Genomic DNA, 14,776 nt, shown 5'->3' on the forward strand with positions numbered 1-14,776 from the left:
ACAGCAGCACGTGCATTGCGACCGCAAAATCCACACACAAAATGCATATCACAATATTCCACGTGTGAAAACACAAGAGGCATTTCAGCAACTCATCACACAACTAATTTACCACCCATTCACGACCCCGCCGCAACGTAATGTGTAGGCTCTGGTAGGTTGCGCATGAGATCACGGCTAGTGTGACATCACCACACTCAAGTACAAACAGATAACAGTCACAGCTGACTGTCCACAGTGCGTGGACCTGCAAGAAGACCACACTTTTCTCGGGCCATTATCTCCGTAACCGTTCAACTTTGGACATAGGTGTTTTGGGTTATATCGGCATACTTTAACATAAGGAACACCCTCCCGAAGTTTGGTCCATTCCTCCTGGGACACCCTGTATATCTACTGTGGAGTTGTAAAACTGTGTGTGGTAGAAGAGAGAATGTACACATACATTCTGTGTGAAACATCTTGAATGCTAGTAACTGCAAACAGAGAAATGGAATGGCAATTATCCACATAAATCAATATCTAAACCGTATAATTATTAATTTATGCATACAGACTGCCCCTGTCAAGTCAGATGAATCTACTCCACCCCCTTCATGTTTTCTTATCATGATTCCATACGCAGTTCTCTCCCCTCCCATGCATGCCATATGTCCATCTCATCCTCGATTTGATCATTATGACAATATTTTGCAGTGCGTACAGACTACAAAGGCCCTTATTACATAATTCTTTCCAGCGTCCCGTTGTTCCCACCCTCTTAGGTACAACATTTCTCCTTAGCCCTTCAACTGTCCTAAGAGACTAATATTTTAACCCAAATTTAAGCACAGCCTGCAATGTCAGTTGTAGAAGGTTTTGTTAGTTTCCCTTCATTGCCACAGTGTCAGTCCACGAAGAGAAGTGTAGCCTACAAACAGAAAACTGAAAACATCTCTTAGACGTGAAGATTAGCGTCTTCCGAGATGCAGCACTGTGTAGCCTGGCAAACCATTACCAACACTGTGCAGGAATCTTCTGCCTCTGTCTTCAGTGTAGAAGTAAAAGGCAGATGAAAGAGTAGTCTGTTCCAAAATGTTGGCAATGATCTACCAGATTGCACAGTGTAATATTCCAGAAGACAGTAACCAACACAGCCACTGTCACGAGACCCACATGTTTCACTTCAGTTAGACGAGTTCCAACGAATGAAATGCTTCAAAAAGTACCAGAAAAAAACCACACAGATCAAACTGTAAAGGACAGTCAATACTCACAAATGTAGCACACAGATGTTCTTTGTAAGAGTGCAAAACAAACAAATATATGGGAAGAGACAGTAAGAGGTAAACCAGCAAGCGCTTACCGGACAGAACCACATAGATCAGACACTACGACAGGACCTCTCCCACACACACAGCCAATGAGAATACTTCACACAAGCCAGCACAAAAACAGAGCAATGAAGCTCTCTGCATAGAAGTGTATTAAAAATGAATGATAAGTGTACATGCGAGCAATTCAAATGACAAGAAATGTGCACGAGAGGTGTGAGCAGGCAGACAAGCAAGCTCGTACCTTGGGGGCGAGGGGGCCCACCAGAGTGTCCATAAGGTGGTCCGTACGAATTAGGCCTCTGAGACTGACCGGGCGCCACGTCGTCAAAAGGGTTGGAAACGCTAATGTTATCCCCCGCACCTTGGTTCGGCACCCCCACACCTAGCAGTGAGGTAAATAAGCAATGACCTGCATTCACAATGTCATGTGCATCACTTTCTATATGCTCAAGATTCTCTTCCATAAAGCAAATATTTGTAATGTCCCAACTTACACTGCTGCCAAAACTGGACAACTCAACGTCAAAGCAAAGCAGAAGATAAGCTGCTAGAAAAAAAAAGCATCCAACACCGAACGTCCTAACTTTACAGAGCAAACGATACACTACTGCGTAAGCAGGCTGGACATCTAAGTCCGATGGTACTACAATGAAAATGCAAAATAATGCGGTGCTAATTAAGCAGTTCTACAAGTCTGGCCCCAGGTTATGTCTGCTGTTTGTGTAATGAGCATATATCTATGACAATGGCGACATTCCAGTATTCAGAGATTCACTGAACTTTTCCTCCAATGAATATTCATGTACTACATGGATGTCTGTACAGCGGATCAATAACGTACAAGAAGAAATTTCGAGCCCTCTCCTAGCTGTGGGCTTCACATTAAAGTTTTCCTGACCTCCAATATGCAAATATTAACTGCAAAAATAAAAGGCAAGACCTCTGTGTCTGTTCTACGCCTGCTGGTGAACCTCTACCGCTTCGTGGGGTGGGGTGCAACGTGTACAGTGGCTGGGGTGGAGAATAAGTGCAGGTCTTTACAATCACTCTTATTCAAGTAAAAATAATTTCAACACCAACTTTAACATTTTAAGAACAGACATAAAAGAAGTTCTGAACCTGAAATTAAGCACTAACATTTAAATAAGTGAGACCTCTGATGATTACTGTCTTCTGGGATGTCATTTGTAGGCCATTATCAAGGTTTAGGAGGAACCTGCCTTCATCTCTAGAGCACAAGATGTCTCTTCTCCCCTTCCTATGGATGTGAGTGGCCTTCTTTGCTGCAGCTCACCTAAATAATTGAGTCGCAGCATTTTCCTACTCACTCTGATCCTGAAGGTGGAGGCACACGCTTCCTCAAAACAGCAGTATTTACACAGTGCCACAACCTAAAAGACCACAATCTGGAAGACATGTATATCTATGCTTGACATGCCATTTACCGAACTGATTGCACCCCTTAGGGGACTCTCCCTGTAAGCTCAAACTGGGAACAGTGCTTGGTGAGGCACTGGAACTTTTCCTTGGGTATGGGTTAGGTCATAGGGGTTATGTGACAATGCTTTCAGTATTGAGACAGCAGAATGGCTGATGTATGATGAACTGGAAAGTATCTGAAGGGAAGATGTACTATCCTGTTTGTCTGAAGCAACCACGAAACATGACAAAAAATCAGTCAAGATATCAAGTAACCTGGCCGAGATTCAAACTGCACACCCCCTTGAATACAAGTCTAGAGTATTACCTTCAGGCCAACATTTTCTATGGGAAACCACAGTTCTCACATGTCCATAACCTGCAAGTTTGGATACGGAGTATGGTGAAGCAGTAGCCCTTCTCAATGTCACAGACAGATGGCTGTCGCAATACGGTATCAATAGAGAATAGTTAAACCAGTGCACACACCTACAATTTTTTGGAATATTGCTATTTCAATACATGCTAAAAAATCGGCTACAAAATCTTGCCTGTCTGGAAAAAATAGATGGGCTGTAAGACTGATTTCATGAAATTTCCAGCTGAGTCTGGATGTGTCAAGCGACTCACGAAACAGAATCTCCATCAAAAATCATAAGAAGAAGATTACTGTCTTCCGGAATGTGACACTGTATAGTATTGTCCAAAATTATGAACATTTCAGAGGAGCCTGTTGCCACCATCTTCAAAACAGAAGGAAGTAACTCTTCTACCTGAAAGGTGAAGGCAGCAGGCTCCTCTGAAATGCAAGTAATTACCCTCTACCAGGCTACATGGCTTCACATCCCAGAAAAGAGTAATCTTTATAGTTACTTTGGTGAGAACCTGAAATATACGGCAGAAGGATTCAGCATTATCAGGTTCCTGGATTTGTCCTTTGTTTAGTATTTCTAAATGAACACAACATTTCTGAAAATGACTATTTCCTTCCTCAGGTGCAAAGTTGAAGAGGCACTTACTTACTGGGCTAGGTGTGTTAGGAAGAGTTAAGCTCAATCATTAGATTCATCTGAGTAGGTACCTCCCTACCTTTTCATCTGAGTAAGGAAACAGATACAGTTTCTGAAACATTGTGTTCTTTCAGGAACACTGCATGTATATTTATTTAACAACACTGTCAGTAGGTCAGCCTACACAATGATGAATGATAGAATTATTAGTGAACAAGGAATTGGGAATGTGGAATGAAGCTGTTGCAGCCTAATCTGAGGTACTATTGTGGCGTTTATGTAGACAGGCAGAAGAAAATGACAAAAATATCCCCTCTCAGGATAGTTGGTCTCTAGGTCCAGATTTCAACCCCTTCTGGCCATATTACTTGAAGTAAGTGCACACAACTTGTGACATAAATTCACCAGACAAACCTGTTCTGGTTAGGTAATACTTTGTTGCTTCATTTCAAGCCCTCCATACTGAACTTAACATATAACAGGAATGCAATGGAGGTGGGAGCAAAAGTGACATGTTAAGGAAAAAACACACACACACACACAAACAGATGTAAACAACAGACAAGTCAGATGCTAAGAAATGGTGGGCCTCTGCAATGAAGCTGCGAGTAGGCCTCAACACCACCCTCTGTGACAAGCTCTGTCACTCATTTCTTACTATACAGGGTGAATCACGAAGTTTTACCCCCACTTAGGGAGGGCATTCCTGAGGTAATTTGGAACAAAAAATGTGAATATGCTAATGGTATCCAACTCATAATTAAAGAGATACAGTAATTTGAAAACTGGCAAAAAAATCTTTTTTTCTTCGAATTTCAGTCAAAACAAATTAGAAATACAATACAAACACTTTTTAAATCGTTAATGTTTTAGGAAAGAAGCATTCTAAAACCATTTTTTTCCTTCAATTTCTTAATTTTGCATTGTGCAACATTTTTCATCAATTTTATGTTACAAAATTACATTATTTTCAGCATCCCATTCTGTAAACATACCAATGGTTGCGTATCACACCCTTCTATAAATCTGTTTCCTTTAAACTGTAGTGTTTTAAAAGACGACTGGATTTACATACGATTTTCAAAAATATCTCCCTGCATGTCAACACAACGCGAAGCATGTGTATGAACCGCGCTCGTAGCATTTCACAGTTCCACACGTTTGTTCCTTATTGTCATACCCGCGTCCAGAATACGTTCAAGCAACACTTCACATGTTTGTACCTTTACCCAGTACACAATGTCCTTCATCCAGCCCCAAATGCAATAAAATGAACGGCCCAATTAGCTGATCACACAGAACACCACGCCAGACACTGACACTGAATCGGTGTTGAAAATTCAATTATATTGTGGCACGAGGATTGTCTGCCCAAACATGTAAGTTGTGACTGTTGTTGACCCCATCCCGTGTAAACTGTGCCTCATTGCAGAACATTATCAAGCGGTACAACTGCCGATTTCCATTTGACCAGTTGCAGAACTGCAGACGAAGAGCACGGTCTCCTGGTTGTAGGTGTTGTACTTGCTGTAAATGATAAGGATGCAGCACGTTCTCATGAAGAGTCCTCCACGCCATGGACTGAGAAACACTGAACCGCCGAGCTAGACGTCTTGTACTGGCACACGGACTGTGCTCTACAGCATCGAGAATGGTTTCTTCTTCCCACAATTCATGTTGAGGATTTCGTTTGTATTGTATACAAACGCTGGGGAGAGAATCAGTTTGTCTTAATGTGTTGAATGTACTGCTAATGGATTTAGGATTCGGAATCCTGTGAATAGGATGACGTCGGTGATATTCGGCAGCAGCGGCTCTCACATTTCCATCACATGCACCCAAAACAAACACCATATTAGCGTATTCCTCGGTGGAAAATGTGTACGGCATCTTAACTTCACAAAGTCACCAACACAATGTCCTGTTCACTACTGGATTGCTTTACCTAGGATCGCGCAACATTCCAGCCAGTCAGCTTATCTGCTGACACAGCTGACTGGAATGCAAGGTCCCCCAGGAGGGGAGCAGAGCGCTGCATTCACATGGATGCGTTTCGAAAATCTATTGTTACTCTGTAACTATTGAAAATCGACTAAAAGTTTATAAGGAAATTTTGCAGGAAATAACCCCAGGAATATGTACCATAAGCCGGGGTAAAACTTCGTGAATCACCCTGTATAGCAGTGAATGGTAAAATGATACATGAATGAAGAAATGGAAAGGATCTGGAAGGACATGGTCATGGCTTAAACTGAGGTACTATCCCAGTATTAGCCTGGATGGACTGAAGCAAACCACTAAACACCTCAGTCAGAACAGCTGGGGTCCTAGCTGAGATTCAAACCCTACTAAACCATTACTGCTGTTCCAACCAATTAAATTCTGGCTGATGATTTGGTAGAGTGGTAAGTTATTTATGAAGACGGTGATGAGGAAAAAAAAATGTGAGGCACTTCCTTGGTCAACTGGATGACTGGCACCTGCCAAAGATGACACTACATTATGGTCATACATATAAAGACAAACATTTATGACATTAATAAATCCAACTTCTGAAGTAGTGTATACATTAACGGTACATCACACAACACACAGAGACCAACAAAATCATGTCACAATGAATAATGAACAATTTCCACAAACCTTTGTAGGGTCAATTACATAAAGACTTCATCTCTTCCACTCAAACATCAGGTGAGAACTTGCTGCTGTCCATTGCCAAATGAACACAAGATAAAATATGCAAGGGTATAAGTTGAGACCTATACCAATAGCTGATCACTGTCACGTTGTACTGTGGAGGGATATGCATCCCATTCTCACAAGCCACCCTATCCAACCCCCGCCATGGCATCCGAAGTAAGGCCCTCACACCACAGACGTGTTTCAGCACCAAATAAGTAATGAGAAATGCAAATCCACTGGACTTACCTGGGTGTGGAGAGGGAGCATTTGTTTGAGACGCAGGGCGCTGCATCGGTGGAGAACTGTAGTCAGGCGTAGAGCCAGGTGGATAGCCGTACCCATAGCCATCCATTGACGTCCCACTTGAGCCAGGAGCGGGAAATGAATCTTGAGAATTAGACGACCCTGCAGACCAAGCAACAGGACCCTGTGTACTTGGTGCAAACAGATAAGTAGCACCTTATGTCAGCCTCTCCTGTTCCCATGTGTGAGCTGGACATTGGAGGGCAGTAAGAATAATGTACCAGTACCAACTGAGTTATCCCAGCTCCTTAACCAATCACATTACTCAAACTATTTCAACTCTATCTTCCCAATATACTTTTCAATATTCCACAGCCCCAAACTATTACTGTTTTTTGTTAGTAAATGTAAAACAATGTTATCGGGCACTACTAAATATTGCTAACCACAATAAAATTCATGTTCATATATACTGTTTGATGTAACCAGGGCTGATACAAACCTCATGCCACCCAAAGGTGATAGAAAATTGACCCCCCACCCTCCCTTGGTTAGAAAACAGGCAAATTTTCCAAAACTTTGTCAGAATCAATAACATGAAATTTCCAGACACTGTGACGAAAACTCTGTCATTGACGTAATACCCAAAACAGTTTTACTTGCACTGTTGCTAAACATGTTTGAGTTTATTGCCAGCTAATGGTCACAACACAGAAAGAATCTGCAGAATGCAGCATGGGGAGGACATGTCTGCATGTCTCTCCAGGCGGCCGCTTAGCTCGCTGGTGCTGCAACAAAGCCTACTGACCTGAGCAAAACTGACCTGGTGAAGGCACAGATGTTGCCTTGGTATTCTTCTTTTTTGAGGAAGCTTCCACCTGGTTGATGATTGGTTGTGGGTCGATTCCGCCACGGTCAAAATGGCACTCGAAAGCCAACAGGTTCTTAGTGTAGTGTTTTCTCAGCGTGTAGGCTGCACTCGAAGACGCACCAATACCCAGCAGACCCGCAATGTCCTTCCATGTCTTGTTCTTCGTGACCTGTACCCCAACACAAAATAAATTGCGAACATATGTTCCCCAAAGCTACACCCTGCCACGAGGCACTGCCCTGCAAGAAGCCCCACTATACACTAATTATATGTTAACTAACTTCTACATCGGACTACCTCTACAATAACTGCACAATTTTAATTCCTTAGAAGGCCATGTAGAAGCTTGTTACTATGGCTGCAATGATTCAATGTAGATCATATTTACAGACTGATTTTCTATTGCCTGTAATTCACCTACAGGGGGAAAGATGGCACTACCATACAAAACATGTGATTTCCACACTTTCTAGCTTGAAAATTATATTTCTATATGAAACAGCCTGGCAGTATTTACAGCCCAAACAAATTGAGCAAAGAAATAAAACTGTATCAACAAGAAACAGCCAAAATATTGATACTTTTCTTCAGAAAGTCATCAAATTACATAGGAAATGAGATCTTACTGGAGTTTGATACTTCATACAACTGCTTGAGGGCGGCTCTGGTTTTCACAGGTTCACCTGCTTTGCTTTCATAGAAACAGATTTTAGATATTTAATTTAAGAAACAGATTTAAAAACTGTCGGATGGATTTTAATGAGCAAACATGTTGTCGACTTCTGTGGTTGTCACAGTGGTCAGAACTGAGATTGCTGTTTCCTGGGATGTAACCTGTGCAGCCCAGTAGAAAAGTACGAACATTTGCGAGGAACCTCTTCTATCCTGAAGATGGAAGCAGCAGGTTTCTCCAAAATGTCCATATATTTCCACCAGATTATACAGCATCACTTCATGTTGCAATAACATGATATTTAACCTCACAGTTTAAGCTGTAAATTACTTTTGATTGAGAAATGCCATCCTCTTCACCTGGGTTTCTTGCAGTTAACTGTCTGTCTCTAATTCTCACAATCCTTCCTCACTGGCAAAGCTGCCATTTCCGTCAGTGCCACTGTCAGATATGCTAAACTTCCTGAGAGCCACATTAAACATAATAAACTACTGTAACATCAATTGTACGTGTATGATCTGGCTCTATACTCGAAGAGCAAAAACTTGTTAATTACTACCAGTATACTTTATCTACTATGTAAAACTAACTACATGTGCCAACATCTATGTTTCAAAACTACTAGAAAATGAACTATTATGGAATCAGAACTATGGTCTTTGAAGCTGCAAACTATGAAAAGAACTCCATGTAAACTGCGTGAGATGTGAAGGTCTCACAGTGGTGAATATGAAGTTAACTCTCTTCTGGGATATGACAATGTGTAGTTTGTTACATAGGTATAAACATTTGAAAGAAACATGAAGCATCAATCTTCAGGTAGAAAAGCAGAATATTGTTATCTATCTACCGAACTACACGATGTCAGGTCCCAGAATACTGTAATCTCCATGGGTAAACTGTTCCATATATCACAGAGAAGTGATTGTTATATTTAACTCTACTTAATGATTGTCATATTATTTTGTGCTTCAAATTAATTATGCTGATCAGCTGTACAACAATTCCTCACTACTGCTGCATAGTATCATCTTAAACTTAAACTTTATCCTAGGGTTACCCATCTTCCATCGATATTTCGCCCCACAACAAGAAGCCTGGATACATTCAGAATAGGCTTCAACCCCCTTGTAAACCTGACTCAGTATTGTGACAGAAAGACTGATTTGCTGCGATGGAAACAGGGTGTCGATCGACTACAACTAAGACTAGGTGAACTACCATGGAACTAAACACTGCACCTTGCATACCTCCATGAATCCCCCTCTCTCTTTGACATAGATGTACAGTCGAAAGAGATCGAGGGGGTTCTTGGAGATTGTGGGGCATGCTGAGATGGGTGTCCCGCGTTCTTCCATGAATTGCAGGAGCTTGTCCAGCCAGATCCGGCGCTCATGACTCTCGTCCATCTCGTACAGCTTCCCCAGACTATCCGGTTTCTACAAGCGTCCAACAAAAAGTGAGCTTTTTAATGAATGTCACAATTTGCTGATGTGTCTGATTCACTTTAAGCACTCATCTCAATATAATTTGTGAGCAGCGGCAGGATGGTTGCAGTCATTCTAATTATATATAAGAGGCCTTCAGTTCGCTTCATTTCAGTTTATATCTTTTCTTCAGTGTACCGTGGGTACACATGAGACGTAAGTCCTCTCTGAACTTTCCAATGTTTTGCTGCGCCCATCCAATGGTGCCAAAGGAATGTTGCTGTGTGAATGACTCAACAGTAACATGTACTTGCAACCATAATTATGCCTTTGCAATATTATTACTTCTAAAAGGAAAAGCTGTCCCTGTGCTTAACTAACTGAGCACTACGCCATGAAGGTATATTGGGGGTGAGTGGATGTATAGATCCACATTTTCTTGACCTAGTCACTGGCTGGAGGTGAGTGGCCAGCTTCATGCTCTGGCCACTTTACTCCCGAGGAAAGAGCCCCCAGTACCCATTTAATAGGAGGCTGTGTGGGCCCCAGAGATGGTGTGGACAACGTGGAGAAAATTCTTGACCATCTCTGACCCCTCAGTTGCCCTGCCTGTAGGCAGCCACTATACTGTCTGCACTATCCTTGTTCCATTATTACTTCTACTACTCTTAATATTTCTAATTTTCTTTCTTGACAAATTGTATTCATGTTTGCAGTATTTAAGAAACAAATACAGCATATTCTAGTACCACAACATTCTTCAGATGTCTGCATATAACCAGTCGAAGCAGGTAGGTGGATGACAATATTTGAGGGGGAACATACTGCTCTGCCTTCTACCCTGAAGACTGGAGCAGCAGATACCTCCAAAATGTTGGTAACCCCCCTTCTGTTCATGTCAGTTGCAAGCTCTAACTAAAGGGGATTGCAGGGAGAGGAGTGGCAACTACTAAAACAGTGTGTGCATGTGTTGCTTGTCTCTACAGTCTGAAAGAAAACATGCTCTGATAATGTGTAGTAGTCTGCAGAGAGGGAATGGAATGAGGACATGGATGTAAAGCTCAGTGTTTTCTGTTAAGTGGGTACCTGCTGTGCTGTACTGTACCCAGTTCTCTTCATGGCAGAGCTTGGGAGCGCAGGGGGTTTCAAAATACTGATGAGAGTAGTGTCAGGCTACAAGGTATCATAATCCAGAAGTATAATTCAGTATTACAAAACATAGCTGCACCATACAGCTATATGTTACTTCCTTACCAAAAGAAATTAAGTGTAATCTTAAGCAAGCACTGTCCAAACCACTCGGACACACGAGTACAAAATTCTTAGCTGTCCGCATACATGAACTGTGCCTGAAAGTGACCAGGTCTTCCTGGCACGGATATTAAAGCAGAGAGATGTGCTTGCATGTCACTTAATTACGAGGCTTGGCCTATGTGAAGAAAACCACCTGGCATTCATGTGGACAGTCAATATCTGGACGGAGACCCGAACAAGATAGCATGGAGGCAGACAGGCAATACAGGAACACATTAAAAAGGGTTGGTCATTTAATCCCTCTTAAGTTTCGACGAATGACAAAAACAGGCATTCTGGATGCAGACATACTTAGTAGCATGCTATTTACAAAGCATGGCTGTGCTTTGTGCAAGATGCAAGCGGGGCAAACAAGTACGTACCTGCATGGGCAATCACTGGACATTACACTACCTTCATATCTGAACTATAGATATCCATGTTTGGATAAATGCACAATCGAGGATATTTCTTTCAGAAATATTACACATTAACTTGGTGCAGCTTAGATTGGCTACAGTGTGAGGAGTCCTCATTGTGTAAGTTTCTAACCATTAAATGTCTTTATTTACTTAAGGCTCATTTAATGATACTGTCAGCAGGTCAGCTTATGCAGCACACAACTGCACCATGGTTAGTGAATAATGCACTGGAAAAGATGTGGCATGAACTCATCACAACATAATTTGAGATACTACCCAAGCACTTGCTTGGAGGGACTGAAGAGAAAAAAGAAACCTGTCAGGTTACATGGTGTTGTAGCCCAGATCTGAATCAAGACATCTCCCAAATACATGTGAAAAGCATTATCTCTCATTTACAAAGTATACCTTGCAATAAAGCATTCTGAATAAATTGATCTATTTATTTACACTTAATTTTAAACCTAGCATCACAATATAAAACATCTACAGCTTCAAAGCATGTAAACACTCAAATTAAGAACCTGAAGTTTACTCATGTAATTAAAGATAGATGACTGAAAATGAGGGCTTGAATTGTATCCAAACTTGACTGCAACACTTGCACATCACTTTTAACACCTGAGGCTAAGACACACATTGGCAAGGGTAGGAAGTAAGTTTCATATCATCTTTACATGTTCTCTATTAGGTCCATTACAGGACAAAATGGTAGAAACCAATAGAAAGGTTACATTTGCAATTTGAGGCTATAAATTAGTGGCATAAAATGTGCAGCATAACCAATTAATCAACAAAGGAACTGATCAGTTATTATTACATTAAGATAACTGGAGTGCCCTTAGTCATGAGATTCCTCTCACAGTATAGAGAGTAAGGGACCTGAAAACTACATTTTCCCTTCAATAAATTTGTGATCTCAAATATGTCGCATCCGATAATGGGTCTCGGTTCAAGACTCTGTGCATGTTCGAGACGCAATCACATTGTTCTCTAATATAGAAGAAAAATTCTGTGACATAAGGATAAATTGGTTTTTATTTATAGAAACCTTCTGTTGGTACATCTTCATAGTAAAGCATAATTTCTATCACAGAGAAGTCACAAACAGTTCAGCTTAAACTGTTATCAGATGGCAGGATACATCTCTAGACTTCTAAATGATAAACCATCTTGAATTGGAAGATCTGCTCTTCTAAACAAGCCATCTTGTGCCAGTGCGAAAACGGTTAACGACGGGACAAGAGAATCAACCCACTTGCAATCTGCTTTCACAAACTCAACACCCCCAACCAAACAAAAGACTGGCTTTGTGTATGAGATTTGAGGTTCTCATGGGGGTGGCTTTCAAGAGCACTCTCCTCTTGGATCTAAAGCTGTTCAGTTCGGTGTACCACTACCAACATTTTGGAGGAATGTACAGTCTTCACCTCGAGGGTAGAAGAATTACTGTCCATGCGAAATATGTATTTCTAAAGGTATGTCATATCTTCAGTAAGCAACTTCACTGAAGAGACATCAAGTGTTTAGACTGAGGCCTTAAGTATGGTGATTTTGGTTGTCATTGAATGCTGAAAATAGATTCCAGTAACTTTCTAACAATGATGATACATCCTCAGAGATGTTTCAGATGGACAATACCATTCTATCCTGAACATGAGGGCAGCATCTTCCTTTGGAATGCTGGTAATGATCTACCACAGTACATGGTGCCACTCCCCAGAAAGAAGTGACCTCTCCTAAAGTTGGCACTAATTTCGCTGACAAGCAATGGTCACTTGGTCAGTATAGTTCGCTTGTGGACTAAAGCCATGGAGCTTGTTTTGTGGTGACATTCCCTATAGAAACCAGACTTTATTCAAATAGTACTAAGGATGAACACAATATGAACTGTTATGATAGGAAACAAAATGTGGTAAAATTTAATTTGAAACAACAAAACATCTGCCATGCTTGATGAAAACCTATACTGAGGCCATGGAAAGAAACCCCAAGTATGGTGGGGATGAGAGGATTTGAAGCTTTCTTTCTCTGTCTACTGTCACACACCCCTCAAGGCCCCTTTAACTTACACCAATCAACTGAAAGTGCTAGTCTGTAGCACACATTTTCCTTACCAACACTGGTGCAAACAGAATGGCTAGACAACCAGATGGGAATACAGGGAAGTGTGCGCTGGGCATGGAAGTATAACAGTTCAAGGGAGATGCAGGGGGGATCCATGGGCAAACTTTCTGTGGCCTCGGTATAGCTAGAACTCTATTACTTGCATTCAAGTTGCTAATGATGACCCTGTGATTAGAATCAAACCATAAAATTGTTAGTTCCTAAATTCAAAGCTTTTAGAGAAGAACAAAACCCAATGACACAAAAGCATTACACTTGAAATTAATGCCAATATCCTATCAAGCAGCTATCCTGTTATGAACATGCCCCTGCTATTCAGAACGTCCTCCAACACCAACAAATGTGGACCATGCACACCTAGTTGCTGGCAAGTCCATGCCACAAGACACAGGGTGGTGGGGAGGGGGGGGGGCTTCCTCCCATTCTGCACATCACATTTGAACACAGACAACAGAGCTGTGATTTCACTTCCTCAGTGAGGTATTCATTTCATTCATTTATTTATTGCTGTTCATGATCTTTTACCTTCTCACCTATCTAGAAATGCAAAGATTAAAACATATGAAATTATGATTCTGCTTGTGGTTTTCCATGAGTGTGAAACTCTTTTGTATCTCACATTAAGGGAAGAACACTGCTTGGGGTGTTTCAGAACAGAGTGCCAAGGAGAATATCTGGAAGTAAGAGGGAGCATGTGGCAGAGGAAGGAGAAAATGGCACAGCAATGAGCCTCCTAATTTAACCTCTCACAAAATCTTACTAGACTTACCGAATAGGAGGACGGATGAACAGTGCATGACACATAAGAGTCTTATGTGTCATGCACTTATTATATAAGTCTTATTTACATAATAGATATCAGAGAACACAAATTAGAAATAGATATGGAAATGTTTTAACATGATCTAAATGGGTTAGTGTAAGAAACGGGGTTCCGCAGGGCTCAGTTTTGGACCACTGTTGTTTATAATTTATATTAATGACCTACCTAAGATCTTGGAGTTAAACAGTATACCTGTTTTATTTGCTGATGATACAAGTGTCTTGGTATCACATCCCAATTCTGGGCAGCTAAAGAATTTACTAGATGAGGTTTATTTTATACTTAGTGATTGGTTTTCAAAAAATTTATTGTCTTTAAACACTGTAAAAACATGTTGTATAAATTTTACTGCTAACAACAAGGCGTCTATTGGAAGGGATGTAGGTAACATACTAACACAAATCACGAGCTCTTACGATCTTAAATTCCTTGGTATAACTATTACTAGAACTATGAATTGGGAAAGA

The 14,776-nt window shown here is 41.1% G+C and overlaps 1 protein-coding gene across 12 annotated transcripts in view; it reads right to left on the reverse strand.

Annotated features, from left to right (window-relative positions):
• Positions 1-14,776, reverse strand: part of LOC111862945 (trithorax group protein osa) — a 278,921-nt gene that overhangs the window by 13,279 nt on the left and 250,866 nt on the right. For 6 of the 12 annotated variants that reach the window (XM_023848820.2, XM_023848818.2, XM_023848823.2 and 3 more), the window contains 4 exons: positions 9,459-9,656; positions 7,482-7,713; positions 6,677-6,835; positions 1,558-1,698 (listed from right to left, as the gene is read on the reverse strand). In XM_023848820.2, the coding sequence (XP_023704588.1) occupies positions 1,558-1,698; positions 6,677-6,835; positions 7,482-7,713; positions 9,459-9,656 (730 nt within the window). The remainder of the gene's footprint in view (positions 1-1,557; positions 1,699-6,676; positions 6,836-7,481; positions 7,714-9,458; positions 9,657-14,776) is intronic. The other 6 variants (XM_023848824.2, XM_023848821.2, XM_023848822.2 and 3 more) reach the window with 4 other exon arrangements.

The sequence above is a fragment of the Cryptotermes secundus genome, unplaced genomic scaffold, assembly GCF_002891405.2.
Source record: "Cryptotermes secundus unplaced genomic scaffold, Csec_1.0 scaffold763, whole genome shotgun sequence".
Classification (NCBI taxonomy): Eukaryota; Metazoa; Arthropoda; class Insecta; order Blattodea; family Kalotermitidae; genus Cryptotermes; species Cryptotermes secundus.